Below are 23932 nucleotides of genomic sequence, written 5' to 3'. Positions count from 1 at the left end.
ACTTTTCAGTGAGCTCTTATCCCCACTCCTCTTCCTAACGATTTCTGAGATTTTGCTCAGAAAATCTGAAAGATGGAAACACCTGGCTGTTTGGTGGCTAAGTTTGGTCTGAGAGGGAGAAGGCTCTCAGGGTTCAGAATCTGAATTATTCCTGGTCCTGCTCACATGCTAAGGGAAAACCACTTAGACTGGGGGCGGGGGAGAGGCCGACCCCACACAAGGACGATTGTTGGAGAAATGCTGCAACAAGCATATTTCAGGCATCAGTGCATTGCTAATTGTTTGCTTTGTGTGGTGTGTCTGCTGCCTGTATGATCCAGTTTTCCTTGTCTCAGGCACTCTGAATTGTATTTAACTCCAGCATATCCCTAGTGACTAGCTGGACATGGGAAGTCTTTAAATTAGGACTCCTGTTTCAGCAAACTGGGTCGTGTTTGTTTCTTGGTTTGGGGAGGCGGAGCAATAAAATGAAGGTGTCCTTACGCCTAGTCAGGACCTCAAAGCAGGTGCTTTGGTGGAATGACCACTACCGAGGACAGAGCCTTGGTCGGGGGAATGGGAGAAGGGGCTTGGGAACCATGTTCATTTTATTTATTTTTCCTCTGGCTTTTCTGTGGTAAGAATGAGGCTAGTCGTTCTAAGATAGCCAGGGTCAGACCAATTTCCTTTGTGTATCTGCTGTGCTTCTGATCTATCCAGGGCAGGGGGAACCGTGACCTTGTGGCTTCTTTTGTTTTGATTCTTTAAAAGGGACCCCACCGATCAGGGAGCACGTGCTTCAAGAACAAAAGCAACACTTAACTGCAGTCTGTGTAGTAGTCTAGAACTGCTACTGCGCTTCCTTCCCTATCATCCGGCAAAAGGCTTGGCAGAACAGATGGGAGCCTGCATTTAAGCCGAGTGACTTTGTTAGACCAAAGGAGATCAAATTCCAGAGCCTCTTGCTTTCCCCCCACAGGTCTCTGGTCACCAGCTCAGGGACCCTAATATGGTAGCGAGAACTCACACAGTGAGTTAAGGGCCACGCCCGTGCCCTGTTAGGGCTGAGTGGGTTAGAAATTATGATGATGTCACAATACAGGTGACAGATGGGGGCGTCGAGTGGCAATGTCCTGTCACAAGGGCTTGAGCGTCTTAGGTGGCGTTACAGGGTGGGGCACCGAAGGGGCAATGCGCTGTCCGAGTGCTGCCCTTGGGGCGACGTGGGGCAAGTGGCTCAACAGACACGGAGTCCAGGCGGCCACCGTCTGAGAGGTAGAAAGGGACCCTGCCCCGCCCTTTTCCTAAGGATGGGAGAACTGGTTCAGACCCAGGCAGGGTCACCGCATCACCCTGTTCCGCGGCCAGACGACCGTCCAAGCCCCCGGCTCACACCTGGAGACACCGCCAAGAAGCCCTCACCCCTCGCATTGTCCTTCTGTCCCGCCAGCCTGAACTACACTTCCCGAGGTGCTCCGGGGTCCCCAGGGGCGGGGCTCACTTGGGCTGTCGGGGGTGGGGAGGGGCCGGCACGTGCCGCCTCTCTCAGCCAATGCGGAGCCCTGCGGGGAGGTCACGTGCCGCTGTTTGGCGCTTTTGTGCGCGCCCGGGTCTGTGGGTGCTCAGAGTGTGGCCAGGCGGCTCGGACCGAGCAGGTGGGTGCGGGGTTCCAGGAGGAGGTGGCGGCGGCGGCTGCAGGCTGGGGGCAGCGAGAGGGACGCGGCCGGAGGGAGGGGCAGGGTCTTGGCAGCGACCCCTTGCTGGAGGGCGGCGGGCGGGGCCGCGGCCCCAGAGGGGCTGTCGGGCGGGGATCGCTCCGCTTTGTGTGTGGCTCGGGCGGAGCCTCGGCTTTGTCCCTGCTCCCCGGGGGCGCGGCCGTGGTGGGGAGGGGGCGCGGCCTGCTGGGCGAGCTCGGTGCGTTAGCCCCGGGAGGTCGTCGAGGAGACAATAGGGGGCGTAGGCCCTCGTTTGGCCCCCACCTTCCTCCTGCAGGCGCGGCCCCGCTGGGGTCCCCATTGTCTGAAGGGGCGGGGCGGCGCCCCCAGGGAGCAGCGCCCGAGAGCTTGACACCCCATGAGAGCGCTCCAGTCCTCATGGCGTGGGGCGCGGACCGCTTGGGTGGCGGCAGATTGGGAGTGAAGGAAAGAGGTGGTGAGCCGATGGTGGGGTACCCCACGTTTTTTTTCCGGGGACTGCCCCACCCGCCCAGCTGCGGCGAGGGTGGGGGCCGCCGCAAGGTGTTTTTGGCGGGAGTTGGTGGGGGCGTCCGCACGGGGCGAGCCCGGGAAGGGCGGAGTTACCCGGATAGGACCGTTGGCCCCGCCTATCCCGCCCCTTCCCACGCGCGCGGGCTCCGGGGTGTTATGAGTTCGGGGAGATTCGAAAAGGCGCGGGGAGGAAGGGGGCGGGGCCAGAGGCCGGAGTGTAGGGCATGCTCTGATTGGTCGGGGGCGGCCTGCCGCTCTTCCTCGCTTGGGCCGGGGCCACGCCCACCCTGGATCTGGTGCTGAGTCTAATGCTCCGCCGGGGTTAGAGCGTGTTGCTGACTCGGAGTTTAAGTTCCAGGTGTTGAGACCCTGTATTCCTACGGTTTTGGTACTAGTCTGGGGTCTACAAGAATCATGACCTTTAAAAAAAATCAAGGGATGTAGAATTTTTCATGAAAAATTCTACACAAGGCAGCAACTATTGTAACCTAAAACCTAGAGGTTCATAAAAACTAACTAATGTTACCAGCTGTTGGACAAGGAGCTTAAACCGCAGGAACAATGGGAGTTCGACATTATTGGTTAATATTAGCTTGGGCGTTTTGTTTTCCACATGGCAGACACAGACAAAGCAGGGTTGGGTATTTCATTTGCACAATGAGTTGTAGGCAGTGTTAAGATGGCTCCGGTCTCGCTAGGCGTTGAACCTGGAATATCTTCTCACCAGGGGGAAAATATAGGGGAGGAAAAAATCTTGTGACTTAAACTCCATCTAATTTAAAAAATATAAGTATTTTTTGAACAGGCAAGCTCAGTTAACTTCATCTTCTGCAACCAGCGTTCTATTCAATTCACATTTTCCAGTGTTGGAGTATTTTATGGATTTTTATAATTTTCTAGTTAATGATGTCTTATTTAATTCCACAGTAGTGATTTTTCTGACATTGATTTATATGGATGTGATTTGAGGTCCCTTTGAATCGATGGCATGGAAATGCAAAGAAATTGATCGCATGCTTTTGAAAATCGTTTCCAGGGTTTTCCTTGCTAGTGGATTGTGTAGAATACACTGCCAGTCTCTTGTCTTCTGTTCACCATGGCTTCTTCTGGTAGGTAATCTATTTGGAAAATCCGAAATTGTGATGGGCTTCTAATTTTAGGAGATGGCTCAAGTCTTAAGCTTATAATTTGGCACTTGTGTTTTGGTCTTACCAAAAAAAAAATCTATTTTATAAATCAGAGAATAATTAAAAAAGAAAAAAATATTATTACTTGAATGTACTGAGAGCTCATAATTATTGTTTCATTATTAGATGATTTGGCTTGGTGTAAAGCAAAATGTGGAGTTTTGCATAAGTCTTTGTTTTGTTCAGGGAAATGATTGTCAAATACTGATATCTTAGAATGGTATTTATTAATCCAAAAATGTTGAGCTTGTTTTTCTGGGAGGTGGTATTTAGATAATAATTTCTTGCCTGTAAACACAGCTGCTTCATCAGCCCTAATTCTATTCATTAAATTGATTTGGTTTTTAGAAAACGGTAGAACAGTTTATTAGAATAGGAAAACTCCATTTTTCTGAATATATTATAAATATGATCAAATCCAGATATCCAGGTGAAGGAACTGGAGAAGCGTGCCTCAGGCCAGGCTTTTGAGCTGATTCTCAGCCCTCGATCAAAAGAATCTGTCCCAGAATTCCCCCTTTCCCCTCCAAAGAAGAAGGATCTTTCCCTGGAGGAAATTCAGAAGAAACTAGAAGCTGCAGAAGAAAGACGCAAGGTAAACATCAATTCACAGAAAACAGGATATTTATTAATGTAATATGGCAAATCTGTGTTATTTTTATAAGAGGAGGAAAACAGAATTGTAGCCAGATGGTGATTATAACTGTGAAAATTACATATGCCAGTGGTGGGAACAAAATACCAGCCATCATTTATTGAGCTCCTATTGTGTACCATCTCCTTTACTTACATTCTCCTTTTCTACAGTGACCCTAGAGGGTAGGTGTGGTCTGAGATACTAGGTTAGAAAATGGTCTCAGGAATGTTGTCATTTTTCTGAGTCACATAGCTAGTGAGTATTGGAGCCAGAATTCAAGCCCAGGTCTGCCTGAAACCAAAGTTCATGCTTCTCATGCTTTCTTTTTGAAAAATAGATTTGTTGGTAGATGATTCTTTTTTTGTCTCTTAAGGTTTGGGGTTTTTTTGTTTTGTTTTTTGGGTTTCTGTGTATGTCTGTGGTTTTTTTGTTTTGTTTTGTTTTTTGAGAGCTGTACAATAAAAACATTTTAAATTGCTAGTTATGTGATTGTGTTGCTCAGCTGGCATACTGGTATTGTGGCAGCTATTATCTAAGTACTTCTGTTATAAAGTAGCTATCTTTAAAAAGAACTAGTCAGAAAAGTCAACAAATATTAATATGCTTGTTATAGAAAAATTGAGAACCGCAGAAGTTTATAAGTAGGAAATTAAAAGTGTCCGTTATCTTACTTCGCAGAAATAACTATTGTTAACATTTTGGTGTATTTCCCTCTATTAAACGTTTCATTAAGAATTTTACAGAAATTCTCATTTAGTCCCCCTTTCCAACAACCTTGTTTGGGGTAAGTGGGTTTAATTTTAAAATTAGAGGAATGAAGGCACAAAAAGGTGAAGTAGTAACCTGCCTACGACCAACACAGTTAGTGTTTTGAAGTCTGGTACATGTAACCACACACATACACTTTGGGCCCCTTTTTAAGCTGCTGTAGCATGTGCTGTGCACCTTTTGGTGCCGCATGTTTTATGTATGTGTGCTGACCCACTGTCAACATGGAATTATTTCCCCAGGAAGAGTGGCTGTGTTTGCAATGGTGTTTCATCTCCCACCTGCTCTTCTTTTCAGTCTGAGTTGATGGAGTTTGATGGAGTTCACTTAGTCTGAGTTCATGGAAGAGATGTAGCCAAAGGCTGGACAGAGACTTTTTTTAGGAATCAGTGCTGGCCCTGTAGTCATTAGTCTGCGCTTTACATAGTAACTGGCTAAATATAGTGAAACTCTTATCACGACTGGGGTTTTGAAGAAGAGAATTAACAGAACTAGTGGCAGATGCTCTGAAGTTTTCATGCAAGTTGATGCTTCCAAACACATTGGAATCTGTTTGGCAATAAGCTATTCTGAGTCTGTTGAAGGAGGCACACCGTGGTAACAGAGCTCCAGTGGTCTGGAATTTAATGCAGCTTCCACAGAAAAAAGCTAATAAGCCTTTCCTTGAAACAAATCCTCTGACTTAAATAGTAATCTGGAGGCTTAGTCTTAAATTTTCTATCATTGCCATGTATTTTCTTTTTATCAATATGGTTACATTTTTTATAATGACCTAATTTTCTTTAGGTAGCCTTTGAAGTTAAAAAACCAAAATTCTTTACAATAAAGTGTCATTCCTAAGTGCATGTCACTCAAGTCATCTTGATACCATTAAGCAGTAAATCTTACGAATATTTCCTTAAGGAATAATTGGGCAAGAATCTCTGAACAAATACGGGCAGTCTTCCAAAGTAAATACAAACACTAGAAAAAGAATATAATTTTCACGGTATTTTGATATGGATAATTCAGGTCCTGACTTCAGTATTATTTAGAGATCTAATTTTCTATCTTCAATCCTCAATTAATAATTTCTTTTGTGATTTTTAACTACGCTAAGTAACATTTCAGAGCGCCTAGCCTGTTAAATCTTTTCCAGTCCCATGAAGCTGAGGTCTTGAAGCAGCTTGCTGAGAAACGAGAGCATGAGAAGGAAGTGCTTCAAAAAGCGATAGAGGAGAACAACAACTTCAGTAAAATGGCAGAAGAGAAGCTGACCCACAAAATGGAAGCCAACAAAGAGAACCGAGAGGCGCAAATGGCTGCCAAACTGGAGCGTTTGCGAGAGAAGGTTGGTGTCTCTTCCTGGCTTTGAGGGGCTTAAGAGCTTGAGGTTTGATACACCAACGAAGTGGCTTGGACTCTCTGCCTTGATCACGTGTGCTTGGTGTCTTTGTCATCAATTTTGGGGTTAACATGTTAAATCAGAGGCATCTTATATTAAATAAGAAGGAATATTCACCAATTCCCAGCATAATTGCACATTCTTTGGAAGGGCAGTAGAAGGCTGAATCATTAGGTTCCATGAGTGACCCAGGAAGTTCAAAGATGATGTCTTAGAACTCTAGTTATGTGATTCCCATAATATATAATTATATAATAATAGTATATTATTATATATGTTATATAACATACTTACTGATGCTGATTTGGGCCTCTTGGGGGTGTGACCTGGCAGGCTTTTTTTACTTGACTGATGGTATATACTGTTTCTTTACAGGACAAGCACATTGAAGAAGTGCGGAAGAACAAAGAATCCAAAGATCCTGCTGATGAGACTGAAGCTGACTAATTTGTTCTGAGAACTGACTTTCTCCCCCTCCCCTTCCTAAATATCCAAAGACTGTACTGGCCAGTGTCATTTTATTTTTGCCCTCCTGACAAATATTCTAGAAGCTGATGTAGGACTGTATAGGTAGATCCAGATTGTATGATGTTGTTTTAGGGGCTAAAGGGGAGAAACTAAAAGTGTTTTACTCTTTTTCTAAAGTGTTGAAGTCTTTCTAATGTAGCTATTTTTCTTGTTGCATCTTTTCTACCTCAGTACACTTGGTGTGCTGGGTTAATGGCTAGTACTGTATTGGCTCTGTGAAAACATGTTTGTGAAAAGAGTATGTAGTGGCTTCTTTCAAACTGTTAGATGCTGAATATCTGTTCACTTTTAAATCCCAATTCTGTCCCGATCTTAACAGATGCTACTGTACTTGAATGGTTAATAAAACTGCACAGTGCTGTTGGTGGCAGTGACTTCTTTCTGTCCAGGTAATAAATTGTCCAGTGATAGAGACCCTCCTAGTTTATATTTGTTCCAGATGGGGCCTTTAGGCTGGCGGAAATACCCAGCACACACATCACTGCGAGGTCTCTGCCCTGGAGTTTCTCGCTCCAGAGTCGTATGCATTGTCTTCTTCCACAATCGTCACTTTGTTGTGATGCCTCGGCTCCGATCAGCTGTTACGATAGTGTTTCAGATGTTTATTGGCAAACAAGCATTTTTTGTTTCTGTGCCCCCATTAAAAAGGCAAATGGTGTTTCTAGAGAATAGTTCAGAGAAATCTTAAGATCCTAGTTAGATATATTTGATGGTTTATTTGCTTTATGTTACAGCTGGGGGTGGCGTGAATCCTAATGCTTTCCTGCCATAGGAGCCATTTCTCAAGAATCAAAAGAGTAGTAAAACCTTGTGGACCACTATAGCAGCCCTTATGCACTGAGAAAGGGAACCTTATTTTCTGGAGCAGCATTGACTTGGGTGGTGAAGGTTGGCAGTTGCTTCATCTTGTATCCAGAGGTTACAGTGTTCACAGTTGTCAAGGATTGCCTCTCAATTCCGGGAAAGCCTTTGGCAGCTTTCCTAGGCTATTTGGGAAATAGCCTTAATTACATATGATTATTTGCTTCTCAGACATCTGTGGAAAAGCTCTTGGAAGCCACGCTCCTTGAAAGTTTCCAGGATGACTGCTAATACTGCAGTGGGGTCTGCATGTTGCCATGCTTATGCCTCTGCAGCTCTTGATTTGGGTTTCACCAAACTTAGAATAATAGCCTACCAACCTTTCTTCTATGTTGTTAGGATTAAGTGAGTGTGTGTGTGTGTGTGTGTGTGTGTGTGTGTGTGTGTGTGTAGAGCACACTTAGAACTGTATTTAGTATATATTTAGCACTATATATAAATAACTTTTTAACCAGAGGCTAGTGAGTGAGCTAAGTATATACTCTTGAGGTAGAAATGACTATGAAGCTTTTGTATGCCTTGAATTGACTTATAAATTTACAAGGTGATCAATTGTAGGGGTTCTGAAAGAAGGCTGAATTTAAAGAGTCATGACCATGTAGGGCAAACAGGAAAAGGATCAAGTGTAGTTCGGTTAATGATGGCAATACCTGAACACATAGGCAAAGGTGAGGCTTGTGTGCATATAGTAGGTATTAGACGTTTGCATGGGTGAGATGGTGCCTCTGGGAGTCTTTAAAGCACCAGTTCTGAGTAGTTGGGATATAAAGATGGCGTGAAGATAGAAATTTGGAGTAATGATCCTAGGTGTCCTACGGTTAGCAGTAAGTTTTTGTTTATGTGGGACATGTAGGCTAGGTAACAGAGATCAGGAAAAAGCAAGAAGAGGGTCAAGATGGGCTTGAGAGATCCCCCAGTTAGTTACAGCCAACCCCACAGTGGCCCTGACTTAGTATCAAAAAGTGGTTCTGAGCTCCCACCGTGCGACAACAATTGTCACAGGGAACTGAAGAGGATGCATCTTACCAACAAAATCAGAAGCCCTGGCTTTTCTATTTTACCTCTGACCTTTGGAGACATACTAGTCCTGGGCCTCAGTTTTCTCCAGGATAGAATGAGAGGGTTGAACTAGGTTAAGTAATTTCCACGCAAAGTCTTTGCCTATAATTTGGAGAGAAGGAGGAGTGGGTGTTCAGGAGCTTCTGGGGAATGTCTTTCTGTGCTTTCCTGGGCCCGGGGACTCTCTGTCCTGTACTTAGAGTGAGCAGGGCCAGCCTCTCCTGGCAGGACTTATGTCATAGGTTGGGCTTGTAAGGCCAGAGTGGTTTGACTGTCACCACGGAGCACACTCTGTTTCCTTTGACTTGAGTGGAAAATGAGGTGCGTCCCTTCTTCCTGAGGCTTTTGTGCTTGGACATGGTGATTGAGTGCCCTCAGCAGAAGAGAGAGGTTTGAGGGATGAAGAAAGCCCTTAAATCCACGTTTAACAAGCTGCTAGAGTGTGCCCCACATTGAGCTATGTGCTAGCGATGAAAAGATGAGATGGGGTCCCAGCGCACCTTGTGCTTATGGATGAAGCGGGCAGGAGGGTTGTGGAACACTTTGCTGAGAATACGGTCTCGACCACATGCTTGTACTTGGCCAAGTGTGTTTTGGTGGTTTGGTGGAGAGTGTAACCACAGGCGTCGGTGGTCTGGAAAGCTTAATAGAGGAGGGAAGACTTGAGCCAGTCCTTTGAGAAGTCAGATGTTGGCCCAAGCATGCACTGACGAGCACGCACTTTTTGAGAACCTGCCATGATTACTGACTCATGGCAGGCTCTCATTCCCTTTATCCTAAGCAATGGGGCTTTAGAACACAGGAATGGTAGTGTTCAGTGAACAGAGCCGTTTTGAGGGAGAGAAAATGGAGGCAGGGGCAGGATGAATTGGAGAGAAGGCGATGGAGACCACAGCAGGAGGCTGTCTCAGCAGCACGGGGATGAAGTGATGAGCGTCTGAGCTGGAGGGGGCCACCCCATATAACTCTGTCCTCCCAGGTAATGGTTTGACCACCTTACTGTTAGTTTGACTTCTGAATCACTGTTGAAAGTGATTTGTTTGGGAACAACAAGAAGATAAGGCCAGGCTCCTTATAGAGGAGATTCCCCCTTTGGACGGGAGGCTGGATTAGGTGCCCTGGAAATTCCCTTCCACATTCAAGACTAGTTGCAGGTCTTCGCTACCTGGTTAGATCAGGGACCAACCATATCTTGGCCATTGAGGATCCCTCCACTGAGCTGAACTTCAAGGCCCCAGAAACATCGCTGGCACTTAAGCCTCTTGCCGTCTGCCTCCTCCCTCTTTGCCCAGGTCAAATAGAAGGTCCCCATGGCTCAGGCCCCTGCCAGTGGAAGCAGGTGTTCTGCACTTCAGCGGCACCAGGAAGGTTTTCTGACTTGTTTTATACAGGCACTCAGATTTGTAAAACAGTTGCAGGGTTTGATAAGTTCTGAAATGCAGCAACCTCAGTGGAGGGGCTCTGGCCCATAGTGGGAAATGCCCAGCTTTCTCCCAGTGTGGTCAAGAGCAGTACCTTCCCTGTCCTTGGGCACCAATCCTACTAGGGGCCAGTGGGCTGTGAAATTGATCCAAGGGGAGAAGAAATAGGCGGGAGATTGGCCAGATGCCCGTGGCCGCTACAGCAGAATGGTGGGTACAAGGAGGACTGAGCTCTGGGGGTGCAGCAGTCCCTGGGCCTTGCTGGGAACAAGAAGAAGATAAGGCCAGGCTCCTTACGGAGGAGATTCCCCCTCTGGAGGGGAGGCTGGAGGCCTGTGGCCTCCCACTCCCCTCTCTGGGGAGAAGCTCCAGTATTGCTGGGATTGGGGGGGCCTTGGTGGGGTTCTCTGCGAAGCCTAGGCTCCCTCTTACGTGGTCTCACAGCTCTCTGTACTTCATGGCAGCGGCTAATCATTATTTGCATCATCTCAATGGATTCCCAGAGCAACCCTATGACATTATCATGCCCGTTTCACAGGCAAGAAACGAGGCAAGTGAGACAGGTTAAGGTATTTGCCCAAAGTGACATAAACGGCTAGGTGTGGAGTCAGGAATCTAACCCAAACTTTTTTTTTTTTGCGGTACGCGGGCCTCTCACTGCCGCGGCCTTCCCCGCTGCGGAGCACAGGCTTTGGACGCGCAGGCCCAGCAGCCATGGCTCACGGGCCCAGCCGCTCTGCGGCACGCGGGATCCGCCCGGACCGGGGCACGAACCCGCGCCCGCTGCATCTGCAGGCGGACCCCCAACCACTGCTCCACCAGGGAAGCCCTAACCCGAACTTTTAACCCCCATGCTATGCTGCAGCTCCTCATGTTTCACAAATGAATTCATTATCATGCAATTATTTATTTCAAGTGTGTCTCTCTAGTTAAAAGGAAGCGTCCCCCAGAGCAGGAGCTGTGCCTGTCACATCACTGGATCTCCAGCACTGAGCCTGGCACAGGGTGGGAGGTTAATAGGTGCTGAATTATGAGTGGGTGGTGACTCCTCTGGGCACCCGCTTTGTTCTTGTCCTGTGTAGACCCCGTGGGGAGTCAATCCAATTTTCTAGAAGCAAAGACTGGCTGTGTCCTGGCTTTGCAGACTGGCCTTGGAGGTGCCCAATCCTAAACAGCATCTTCCTAGATCCAAAGGCGCCAACTGGTGGCCTGCAGCCAGAGTCGGTCAGCAGGCGTGTTGTCTTCACTCCATGCTGTGCTTTAAATTTTTGAATTAGGTGACAATTAATTACACTTGGAAATATGATTTCAGGCTTATCTTGAAAAACCAGATCTGGCCACCCTGGGCTCACAGTCCCACGGAGCAAGCTCTGGGCAGCTGCTGCCCCCTTGAGGTGGGATGTGTGCTCTCTAGCTCTCCATTCCTCTGATCCACCCACTTCTGTCCGTAAGGACCGCAGCCCCAGGTATAAATACAGGCCTAGAGTTTGCAGTTCCTGACATGGACGACAGCCACTTCATCAGTCAGCCACACGTTTTTTTTTTAGGTCAAAGTCCAATCAGTACAAAAGGATATATAAAAGTGCCACTCCTTCCCAACGTCCCCCAGCTCCCCTCCTGGAGGTCCCCAAGTCTCCTTCCACAGACATGCTGCACCACTATGACCACAGTCACCGAACACTCGAGGGCACCTCTTATGGGCCAGACACCAGCTGGGCATCAGAGTCACATGGTACTTTTTCAAAATACAGAGATTCAGGACCCTCATCAGACCTTTGGAGGTAGACTTTCTAAAATTGGAGCCCAGGTGTCTAGATCTCTCAAAAGCCCACAGTATTTTCTGTTGCTCAGCCAAGCAGAGACCACTGTACTCAGATGCAACATCCCAAACACGGGCGCCTCTCTGGAGTACCCCACAGTCTGGTGGAGATGGGCCCGGAACCCCAGTCATCAGCGCAGCTGCTCAGAGTTGTGCAGATAATACCCTGCGCAAGAGCGCCTAGCCAACGCCTGAAATCTGGCCAGACCCGCAAACCAAGGCCTACCATACCCCAGAAGAGTAGGCACCACTTTCAAATTTTCCACGTCAGCCATTCAATGAGAATACAGGGAGAAGTGTGCAGTGGGGGCTGGGGGCGCCTCAGTTCCACTGTGGGCCTAGGATGACTTCCTGTAGGAGGTGATGCTTGGGCCAAGTTTGCTATAGAGGTTAGATCACAAAGAAGATCACAGTTCTACCCTGTACTTCTCTCTCTCCCAGTTCACCCCACTCCATCCCCTACCTCACAATTCTCTATACTTATCAGGGGCCACAAACGGGGACACATTATTAATAATGCACATCAAGAAGACCCTGGGAGAGAGACGAGGGTGGAAGAAGGGGTCCAGACATAATTCAGATCAGTGTGCCTGGCCTGGGGCTGCTTGGGGTGACTGGCTTGGTATCCAGAAGTACCTGCTTGGGGAGCAGAAACCTTGTTCCTTCTGGAAGGTCTCCTGAGAGGCTCTGCAAAGCCAGAGTCCACCTCTCAGCAGCCTGAATCAGTACTATCAAAGAGCAGACCTGGGGCTTCCCTGGTGGTGCGGTGGTTGAGAGTCCGCCTGCCGATGCAGGGGACGCGGGTTCGTGCCCCGGTCCGGGAGGATCCCACATGCCGCGGAGCAGCTGGGCCCATGAGCCATGGCCGCTGAGCCTGCGCGTCTGGAGCCCGTGCTCTGCAACGGGAGGGGCCACAACAGTGAGAGGCCCACAAAAAAAAAAGAGCAGTCCTGGGACTGCTGTCAGTCCACAAAATGTTACTGGTCTGCAATGAGATAAGTACAGAAATGGAAAGTAAGCATATAGAAACCCTCATAACAATCTTACAAGGTCTGTTGAAGACTATTAAAGTTGAGGCTAGCATTTTGCATCTTTTTTTTCATTTCATCAAAAATTTTTTATTGTAAAATATACATAGCATAAAATGTACTGTATTAATCATTTCTAAGTGTACGATGCAGTGGCATTAAGAACATTCATAATGTGTAACCGTTACCACTATCTAGTGTATTTAATTTTACAAAAGTCTAAGTTCTTAGCAGATTAAAAACCAATTTTTTTTTTTTAGTTTGAGAAGCACTGACCTAAATCTTGACCTGTGGGCTCCCCAAAGCCTTGAAGATTTGGGGGGGAATATGCTCCTGATTGATTCATTGTTTTAGTTTCATTTCCCCAGACTGCTGAGCTGAGATTTGCCCCAGAGAGTGGGGGGTGCTGAGGCCCAGGCTCCCTGGGCTAGAGGCATGGAAGGATGGGCACCACCCTGGAAGGGAGGGGAGGAGGCATCGTGCTGCCCGGGGCTGGGGCAGGACAAGGGGCTCTCCCTGGGCAGGGCTGCCCTGTGCTCCCGGGGCAAGAAGCCCGCATGATAGGCTGTGGGGGTATCTGGCAGGCCTTCCTCCTGACTCAGCTGGGGGAGGCTTTTGTTTAGAATTCTAAGAATGTCAGCTCCAGCTGGAAGGGCCCTCAGTGACCAGTGTCTACCCTCCTTGTTTAGAGGAAGAGCTTGAGGCCAGAGAGAAAGGATGGCCAAGGTTACAGCCAGTTAGTGTTGGTCCCAAATCCAGGCCTTTCAATTCCCAGGCAGAAGCGGGGCAGGGCTTTGTGGAGTCACACAGACTGAGGTTGAAGTTCTAGTTCTGTTAGCTCTTCAGGGCGTTGGGCATCTGTGCCCTCACCTGTGAAATGGGCATAATCCCTCTCAGGCTGGATGGGTATTGGGTCTGTGCTGGGTTCAAGGAAGTACCTCCTAGCACAGGGCCTGGGCAGGACAAGTCGGTCCCCTGCCCCTCCCTGCCCCTCCCTGTCCCTTCCTGCCCAGTGATCCTCTTCTCAGTCTGCTGTGCTCTGAGGGCTCACTGTGGCTGAGGGGACAGGAAGGCAGACCCTCTCCCTCTGGACTGCGGAGAACAGGAAACGTAAGCCAGGGCGCCGGCCCGTCTTTGCGGCTCCCTCCCCAGCTGGCCATCATCCCTCCACACTTGGCTCCTCTGCCAGCCCTCTGAGCATCTCAGAGACATTTTTGTTCTTTCTGGGACTCAGAACCTTTGTAAAATGAGGGTGTTGAACCAGAAGAACTCAAGTCCATTTTGGGGAGTGGGTGCTAAAGTTTGGATGCTTTACCTTTCTGTATCTTTTGTGGGAGAGTCAGACTTCCAGCGGGTCAGACTGGGCTGCCCCTGGGTTACCAGCCACCTGCCTCTCTCTGTCGTTGCCTCTTTGCACTTTCTGACTCTCTGCTGTCTCCCTTTCCTCCTCCTTTTATGGCTAAGGTGTTTTGAGCACTTACTATTTGCCACACACCATATAAGTGTTTTACATATTCCATCTTAATGAATCCTTAAAACTTTCTTGTGAATTAAATATTATTCTTATTCCATGAGAGGAAACTGAGGTTCAGAGAGGTTACAGTACTGACCCCATAGCTTGTCAGTGGCCAAGCCAGCAGGGGGCGCTCTCAACATTATTCCCCAGATGGTCGGAGTAGAGCGGACTCCATGTGGTGCCTGCCTGTGCTCACCTCCTCCCTCCCGGTTTCCCCAAATGGGCTCTCACTTCCACCCCAGGGGCACTCTGCCTGGCAGGATCACTTGGGCAGTGAGGGAGGAGGGTTTGGATGTCGGTGGAAAGTTGGTCACTTGTTGGTTTCAGTTTCTGACTTATATCTCAGGTATCACGTTCCCTACCCCCAATCTCCTTCCTCTCCTTTCTATTTAGATGTCCAAGAGCTGGAAATTTCCTTAAGGGAACACCCAAAACAACCCTCTCCACTCATTCATTTATTCACTGAATAAATACTGAATCCTCCTACATGTCCGGCACAGTTTTAGACCCTGGGGATACCGCTGTGCACAAGGCATACATGGTCTCTGCCCTCATGAGCTTACATCCTGGTGGAGGAGAAAGACAGTAGAAAAGCTTATGAGGAGTGCATGGAGAACACGAAAGGGGTGATGTGTTGCAATAATAGGCAGTGACCATGGCAGGGAGTGAGGGGTCTCCACAGATAGATGGGCAGGGGGCAGTGTGTTCCCAGCAGAGGAAAGAGCTAGTGCAAAGACCCAAAGGCAGGAGCCAGCAGGTGTGAGGAAGGGGTACATACAAAGCCTGCTTAGCTGGATGAGGTGAGCAAGGAGGTCTGGGGCAAGGGAGGCTGTTAGGGCCCAGCCATGCAGGCCTGTGGGCCGGGCGGGGTTGCATTATATTCTGTGTGATATGAAGCCTCTAGGGGCCCTAGGGAGTGACGTGATGGGGTTACGTTTGTAAGGGATCCTTCAGCCACTGTGAGGAGGATGGATGTAAAGTGAGCAGGAGTGCAGGAGGGAGAGATGAGGGTAGTTTGGACTAAGGTGGGGTCAACAGGATGGAGAGAAAGGGTCGGATTCAGGATCTATGTCACAGTGGAGCCAACAGGATGCTGATGGGCCGGCTGTGGGCTGTGGGGTGAGGGCTGACCCCTGGGTTTTTCACGTGGGCGACTGAGTGGAGGGGTCATCTACTCCTATGAAGAAGTCTGGGGATGGAACAGATGTGGCGGCTGCAGGCTGGGGAGAAGCAATGACTCCATTTAGCCATCATGGCAGACGTTGCTGGCTGCCCTCCCCATATCAACTCTCTCCTTCCTTGTAACAGAAGCCTGACAGGCTTTTCTTTAAGTATTGACCTTTTGCCCTTTTCCCATCCTCCTCCTTCCTTCCTGGAATGGAGCCATGATACTAGAGGTACAACATCCACCTTGTGACCATGAGGATAAAAGCCACATGATAAGATGGCTGGAGCAGGAAGGTAGATGGAGCCTGAGTCCTTGGTTATACCAGTGAGCTGACATACCTGGACTGCCTGCCCCCAAGTTCCTGTTATGGGGAGCCAGTTTTTCCTTTTACTTCTTTAAGCCACCGTTTTGTGGCTTTTCATTGTATGCTGCTGAATGCAATTATAGCTAATGGAATCATGCTGAGTTTGAGATTTGGGTGGGGGGGAGCCAGAATTCAGTCATTCATTCAAGAAATGTTTATCGAGGACCTATTATGTACCAGACACCCTTCTAGTTGCTGAGAATTCAGCAGTGAATAAAACAGGCAAAAATACGTGCCCTCAAGGAGTTTACACTCTGGTGTAATCTGGAAGCCAGACCTGAGTTCTGGGCTGTACATTCTCACTTGATCCAAAGGTAGTAAGGTTTGAAGTACAGACAGGTGACGGGGCTAGAGTGTGGCACATCTGTTCTCACAACCTTCCTCACCCACCCACTATGTTTGTAAATCAAAATGGTCAATGTATTTCTCTAGTGTTTTCTATGAGCCGAACACGGGGCTGCATTCTCTATGAGGCAGGTGTTTTATTATCACCCCCATCTTGCAGGAAGTTCAAGAAATCAGCCCCCTGGGACTTCCCTGGTGGCGCAGTGGTTGAGAATCCGCCTGCCAACGCAGGGCACATGGGTTCTATCCCTGGCCCGGGAAGATCCCACATGTCGTGGAGCATCTAAGCCCGTGCGCCACAACTACTGAAGCCCGCAAGCACGAGAGAAGCCTGCGCAACGAGAAGCCACCTCAGTGAGAAGCCCGTGTACCGCACTGAAGAGTAGCCCCCGCTCCCGGCAACTCGAGAAAGCCCGCGCGCAGCAACAAAGACCCAACGCAGCCAAAAATAAATAAAAAAAAAAGAAATCAGCCCCAGTCACACAGCTGATAAGTGGCTGTGCTGGGATTTGAACCCAGGACCTTCTGACTTCAGAAACTCCACTGTACTCACTGCCCCCCTGGGCAACCTCATGGCCCCTTTTCCCTACACCCCTTTTGGTCATTGTTTGGCAAACCATTTCCTGATTTCCCCTTTCTCCTTGCTTTGGGCGGGGACTGTATCTCTCTTTCGTCTATCTAGTCCGGGCACCCTTCATTCATTCGTCCCATTTTTCAAGAGGATTTCTTTGCAGTGAGTGCTAGGAATGCAGGACAAGTCACAGAACAACACACTCAGCCCAGTAGGAGGACAGGCAATTAATAGGAGTCAGTGTACTGGGTGTTGGTATCAGAAGAGTCAACAGAAGCACAGAAAAGGACAACCAACTCAGATCGAAATAGTGGCGACCAGTCGGGGAGGACTTCTTGGAGGAGTTCACACCTGAGCTGAGTCCCAGAGGAGAAGCAGGAGTTGAGCAGGTGAAAAAAAACAGTGGTGGGTGTTTCAGACAAAGAGAGCATTACATGGAGGGCTGAGAGAGGCGAGGTGGCAACACGTGGGGGTGACTGGACTGTGGATGGAGGGGCAGTAGGGAGGCACGAGGCTGGGAGACCACGCAAGGCGTTGTCAGCCAGGACAAGGAGTTTGGACTTGATTTGGACTTGATTTGGTAGCCACTGGGCAGCCACCGTTGGGTGGTGAGCAGGGTGGGTCCAGGTCAGATTTGTCTGGGCAACCCATAAACACTTGTTGCTGGAATGAACCCGTGGAAGAAGTAATGAAAACTATGGGGCTCCGTGCAGGGAGGGGACGGTTGAATGAGCTAACAGTGGAAGGACACGTCAGGCAGCCACCTGGATGCTGGACACCACTTCTGTCACCTCCTCCTCCATGACTCCCATGACTGGACCAGCACCATCACTGTCTGGAATCTTTACGGGAGCCTCCACACTAGCCCCCCCCCCCCCAAATGCTGCCCCGGCCCCTCTACAGTGTGTTCTCGAAGGCAGCCCCATGACCCTCTGGAGTCAAGTTCTCCACCCCAGCGCTCTGCTCGAGGCCTTTGCTACCTCGGCTACATCAACATGGAAGCAGCAACTGCCACGTTCATGCAGCCCTTCACCCTCAACGACTCGGGCACGTGCAAAGCTGGCTTTAGCGGGAATGATGCCCCCAGAGCGTTCCATGGGACAGGACAGATATGTGAGTGATGAACTCAGAACAAGAATGGCGTCCTGACCCTGAAGGGCCCCCCCTTGACCTGGGCTGACATGGAGGAAGACCCGGCATCACGCCCTGTTCCACGGCTTCACGTTGCCCCGAGGAATACCCTGTTCCCTTCACCAAAGCTTCACCAAACTCTAAGACCAAGAGAGAGGATGACCCAGGTGGGGTGTGAGACGTCCAGTCCCCCCTGCCCCCCGCCCCACGTGTGCTGCTGCCCAGCCTCTGTTCATGCCACCGGGATGGTTGTGGACTCGGGAGCAGTGCCACCTACACGGTGCCCAACAGTGAGGGCTAGCCCTGCCCCCCACCAGCATCTGGGCTTGGCCAACAGTGACTTGAGAGATGACCTCATAGATATCCTGACAGAAAGAGGTTATGGCTTCACTACCACAGCTGGAAGGGAACTGGTGCTTGACGTTGGGGGGACGCAGTGCTACGTCACCCTGGACCTGGAGCAGGAGACGGCCCTGCTGTGTCCTCCTCCTCCTTCCCCTAGAAGGGCCATGAGCTTCTGATGGCCAGGAGGTCGCCCCTGGCAAAGAGAGGACCTGATGCCTGGCAGGAAGCTCTCTGATCCCATCACCTTCTTCTCTTCCCCTGCTGTCCTCAGCAGGCCAGCCAAGGCCCTGCTTCAGGGCTTTTGTACGGCAGTCCCCCCTTATCCGTGGGGGATATGTTTCAAAACCCCCGGTGGATGCCTGAAGCCGCAAATAGTACCGAACCCTATCTACATATGTGATGTTTTCCCCTTTATCCTATGTATACATACATACCTATGATAAAGTTTAATTTATAAGTTAGGCGCAGTAAGAGATTAACAAAAATAATAAAATAGAACAATTATAACAATATACTGTAATAAGTTATGTGAACGTGGTCTCTCTGTGGCTGTCTCTCAAAATTTCTTATTGTACAAATTTAATGCCTTTTCCATCTAAGCATTCGCTGTGCACAGTGGCCATAACTTTTGTAATTTGAAGCGTGACGGCAAAACTAGCTCGAATTTCTTTACCTTCTTGACAATTTCATGGATAGACGATTCAGTCAACCTCAGCATAGAATTTTTTTTCTTTCCTTGTTAAGTCCACAACTTTCACCCTTTCACTTAAAGAAAAACTTTTCTCTTTGGCGCATCCGAATTGCCAGCATCACTGCTCTTGTGCTTTGAGGCCATTATTTAGTAAAATAACGGTTGCTTGAACACAAACACTGCGACTCCTGACAGGCGTCCTGATAACCCAGCTGGTTACTGAGTGAGTAGCGGGTGGGATGCACTGGACAAAGGGATGATTCTCGGCCTGGGCAGGACGGGGCTGGACCACACGAGGTTTCATCATGTGACTCAGAATTGTTTACTTCTGTAAATTTCCCATTAATATTTTCTGGCTGTGGTTGTGGTGGGTAACTGAAACTGAGGTAAGGGAAACCGCGGATAACCGGAAACTATAGTACTTGCTGTTCCCCTGATAATCACACAGATGTCGCCTTATTCACAGCAAGGCCTTCTTTGGTCACCCTCCCGACCCTGCCCCCAGCATCACAGCCTTTTCCTTACCCTGCCTTGTTGTATTCACAGTATCTATGTATATTCTCTTTCCCCCATTAGGAGACAGGTGTCTGTCCAGTCCTGAGTCTGTCCTGTCCTGAGTCCCTGGCACCTGGAATAGGGCCCAGCACAGAGTAGGCGAGGTGCTTCATAACTACTTGTTGAAGGAAGATGGCTGGGCCACTGACAAAGCCTGTGTGGCCTATAACCAGGTGTTTGTCCCCCACCACCACTGCTGTGACCTCTCTCCAGCTCCAAGGCACTGTGTCTCCCACCAGCTGTCAGAGGGATAGTGGAAATTTCCATTAGAAACTGGAACAATAGCCACATTCCCTGAGCTTGGCTAGAGGGGCTGAGAGGAAATTTCCATGAACCATGTCTGGCAGCCTGACAGAGTGGCCCAGGAGCCCAAGGAGGGGCCAGGGGAGGACCAATCTCATGGACCTCTAAACCTGCCCCAGCCCAGACTGGTGTGCAGCATCCTTTGCAGATCTGCAGATCTGGAACTCCATCTGGGCTTATCTCACACTAGGCCCAACCTGCTGGGGCCTTGGGCATCCTCCAACCCTGGAGCCAGAGGGACCTTTAGCCATCATCAAGTTCAATCCCCTCCTTTTCAAGATGGAGAAACTGAAGCCCAGAAAAGGGAAGCAATTTGTCCCAGGTCACACAGAAAGTTAGTGACAGACAATGGACTCAAACTCACTGCTCTGCCTGGGTTTTTGTTCTCTTCTCTTCCATTCCTTCCCTCCCTCCTGCCCTTCCCTCCCATGGTCCTCCAGCTAATCTTTCCCAAGGGCCACTTCCGGCCAGCCCAGTGCCCTGGGCCCTGAGCTCCCCACCCTGGAACCTCAGGCCTTGAGGTTATGTCATTGCCACTTCCTCCTATGAGACCTCCAGTGCTCCCTACCCCTCCACTCTATACCCTGTCCCTGCCACCAACTTTGCCACACGTTTAAAAATCCTGATGCCCTGATTGTTCCCCATATCAATTAGATTAGAACGTCTGGGGGTGGGGTCCAGTCTTCAGTATTTTTTTAAAGATCCCTGGGTGATTCCATTGCAGCAAAGTTTGGAAGCCACGGTTTTGGCCTTGATTAATCTCACCTCCACCTCCTGTCCCTTTGCCCCGAGGTTGAAGATTAGCTGGTGATACAGTATATATATTTTTTCTTCCAGATCTACTTTCTGTTGCATGGGCCTGGGCCTCAAGCCAGACCTCAACTGAGCAAACCTCTCTCCCGCCTGCTCCTGCCCTTTGCCCAGCTCTGGGCTTCCAGTCTGACTAGATCGTGTGGTCTGACCTGCCTCACCAGCACCAAGTGATCATTAAATGTTTGCTATTAGTGATAGCGATGACCTCAGTCCGGCCAAGAGGATCTTTGATATGGAAGAAAGAAAATGGCTTTGGTGTCAGGCAAACCTGAATTCTAATTCTAGCCAGTTCTATTTGCTGTTTCTGGGTCTTAGTTTACTCAGCTATGGTTGAGTGAGGGGTGAAAATGCCTACCTTATAGTTTGCTGTAAAGCTCAGATATACTACCTAATGTCGTGGTCCGAGCGTGGGTTGGAAAAGAATTTCCAGACACAAGGCAGAATGTAAGGAAGATAGAGTTTATTAAAGTGAAAGTGCCGTTGCAAGAACAGAGGGCTGAATTCCTGGTAGCCAGGGAAAGTCGATAATGAGCATGGGTTGCTTATCTGTTTTTATAGCCAGGGAACCTGTTAAGTCATCTGCTGACTGGGCAGAGTATGTATACTTTCAGTGTGCTGAGCGGGAGAAAAACAGGGCAAATATCTTTCCTTATATGGATGGGAAAGGGACAGGGCATGCTGCTTGGGGGGGCTCTGGGACATTGCAATGGTCACATTGTGACAGAGTGATAGGAGTCCTGTAGGTCTTTGTCCTGGCAATAATGGCCCTTTGAGTTTACCTTGTTTTCTGTCCTTGGAGCACACCACGCCTAATACATGTAGCGGGCCCAGCAGCTCCCCATCCAGTTCCTGTGGGAACAGGCTGCTCCTGCCCAGACGGTGGGCAACTGTGACTGTTTCTGTGGGTGGGAGAAGTGGAGCCTTAGGAAGGAAGGTGGCTGTGACCCTGCCCAAGGGGCCTTCCTCCCAGGGCAAGGCACCTGCAGTGGAGAGGTGCATGGGGAAGGCAGAAGTGGAGGGGTGGGGGTCATAAGGGGTCAGCGGGAGAGTGCCGCCACCCTGCCTGGGATGCAGCATGAAGTCCTCGGTGGGACTTTCTCTTAGGAACCCACAAAAGCGTCCCATGAGGACAGAACCTGCATGTGGGGACCTGCCATGCCCAGAAGCACCAAAGTGCAACCGCAGCCATGCCAGGCAAAGAATAGCTCTCCTACTTCTGTCTGTGCCTCCGAGGGGTCAGAGAGAGGAAGCTTTAGACCGAATAGAACCTGAAAATTTTAATGGAAAACAGGACTGGACTTTCTGTAACTCAGAAAATGAGACTGCGCTTGTACACCCAAGAGGGAAAGGGTACAGGAGCATCTTGAGCAGGAACAAGGGTCTTCAGAGAAATTAAAGGGGCGCCGGCAGGAACGAACCATGGGACTGCCGGCGCCAGGCCGAGTCCAGCTTGATCAGCGACCGGCTGCCCTTGTGTTTGTATTATGAAGCCAGTCTGTGCTGGGCACGGATGGAGCTGCTGCAAATTCCTGTGCCGCCTTGGCAAGGCCCTTTAGTTCTCTGAGCCTCAGTTTCTCTAGCTGTGAAATGCCTCTGTGTTTAAATGGCCCTGCCAGACTTCGCCAGTCTGTAAAAACACCTGAGGTCTCGTAGTTTTAAGCAGGAAAATTAAGTGTGTCCTAAGCCCAAAGTCTGAAACAAACTCAGGTGGGCCTCAGGAAGCCAGGCAGCAAGCTGAAAAATGATCTCCTCCGATAGTGAGGAAATAAAACAGTTTTTTAATTTGTTGTTTAGAGGTTAATTACAATGTTATTTTAAACAGTTTTATTGAGACAAAATTTACATACCATAACATTTACCTCTGTGAAGGGTATAATTCAATGACCTTTAGTGAGTTTATAGAGGGCTACAACCCTCACCACAATCTAATTTTAGGACATTCGATCATCCTAAAGAGATCTCTCATGCCTGTTCCCACCCCCAGCCCTGGAAACCACTCATCTGTTTTCTGTCTTACAGATTTGCCTTTTCTGGCCATTTCATATAAATGGAATCGTGCAGTATGTGTTTTTTGCATCTGGCTTCTTTCACTGAGCACAGTGTTTCTGAGTCCATCCATGTTGTACCGTGTGTCAGTACTTCATTCTTTTTTGTGGCCAAGCAGTATTCAATTGTATGGATAGACCACATTTTATTTATCTTTTCATCATCGATAGATGTTTGGGTTGTTTCCACTTTTGGAAAATGCTTCCTTGAACATTTTTGTATAAGTTATTTTTTCTCCTTCTTCTTTTGGCCGCGCCGGGCGGCTTTGCAGGATCTCAGTTCCGCAACCAGGGATTGAACCCACGCTCTCAGCAGTGAAGGTGTCAAGTCCTAACCGCTGGACTGCCAGGGAATTCCCCTTTGTCTTTGGAAATTCCCATTTGCACATAAGTCTTCGTGTAGACATATGTTTTCAATTGTCTTGGATAGACTCCTAGGAATGAAATTGCTGGGTCATATGATAGATAACTCTTTGAGGAACTGCACATTGTTTTCCAAAGTAGCTGTATCATTTTTATATTCCCATCAGCAGTGTATGAACAGTGTTCCAGTTTCCTCACATCCTGACACTTGTTGTTTCCTTTCTTTTAAATTATAGCCATTCCAGTAGGCGTGAAGTGGTTACTCCTTGTGGTTTGGATTTGCATTCCTACAGTGACTAAAGATCCTGAGCATCTTCTCATGTGCTTATTCGCCATTCATAAATCCTCTATGGTGAAATATCTATTCAAATACTTTGCGCATTTAAAAATTGAATTAGTTATCTTTTTTATTTAGTTGTAAGAGTTCTTTGTATATCCTAGATACAAGTTCATTAGCAGATATGTGATGTTTAGGAATATTTTTCTCCCAGTCTGACTTATCTTTTTTTTTAGTTAATTTACCATCAATGTAAAGGTTTATTTCTGGACTCTCAATGTTATACCATTGATCTCTATATCCAGTCTTATGTACTACAGTGTTTTGTTTATGTGGTTTGATAGTATATTTGAAATCTATTCTTATGCCAGTACCACAGTGTTTTGGTTAAGTGGTTTGATAGTATATTTTGAAATCATGAAGTATAAATCCTCCACTTTATTCTTCTTTTTCAGAATTGTTTTGCTTATTTTGTGTCCAAGGCATTTTCATATTTTAGGATCAGCTTTGGAGGCTGGGTCAGGACCAGCTTGCCAATTTCTGCAAAAAAAAATGTCTGCTGGGAGT

The 23932-nt window shown here is 48.4% G+C and overlaps 1 protein-coding gene and 1 long non-coding RNA gene across 2 annotated transcripts; both read left to right on the top strand.

Annotated features, from left to right (window-relative positions):
- Positions 1-1571: 1571 nt before the first annotated feature.
- STMN1 (stathmin 1) lies at positions 1572-7064 on the top strand. Its single transcript, XM_067724840.1, has 5 exons — positions 1572-1634; positions 3223-3295; positions 3796-3968; positions 5917-6108; positions 6538-7064. The coding sequence occupies exons 2-5, from the start codon at positions 3283-3285 to the stop codon at positions 6607-6609; spliced, it is 450 nt and encodes a 149-aa protein (XP_067580941.1). The 5' UTR covers positions 1572-1634; positions 3223-3282; the 3' UTR covers positions 6610-7064.
- Positions 7065-13891: 6827 nt separating this feature from the next.
- On the top strand, positions 13892-22811 carry LOC137217858 (uncharacterized). The gene is made up of 3 exons (XR_010940305.1): positions 13892-13988; positions 20705-20847; positions 22700-22811. It is a non-coding gene; the product is annotated as an uncharacterized lncRNA (long non-coding RNA).
- Positions 22812-23932: the final 1121 nt, after the last annotated feature.

Source organism: Pseudorca crassidens, chromosome 2, assembly GCF_039906515.1.
Source record: "Pseudorca crassidens isolate mPseCra1 chromosome 2, mPseCra1.hap1, whole genome shotgun sequence".
In the NCBI taxonomy this organism is placed as follows: domain Eukaryota; kingdom Metazoa; phylum Chordata; class Mammalia; order Artiodactyla; family Delphinidae; genus Pseudorca; species Pseudorca crassidens.
The sequence above is the reverse complement of the archived record's forward strand: the minus strand, read 5'-3'. Positions and strand labels throughout refer to the sequence as shown.

Bases quoted from the DNA above. Each gene is read 5' to 3' on its own strand.
- STMN1 (XM_067724840.1), top strand. The intron at 3,969-5,916 runs GTAAACATCAAT...AATCTTTTCCAG, and splicing joins CTGCAGAAGAAAGACGCAAG to TCCCATGAAGCTGAGGTCTT. The intron at 6,109-6,537 runs GTTGGTGTCTCT...GTTTCTTTACAG, and splicing joins TGGAGCGTTTGCGAGAGAAG to GACAAGCACATTGAAGAAGT.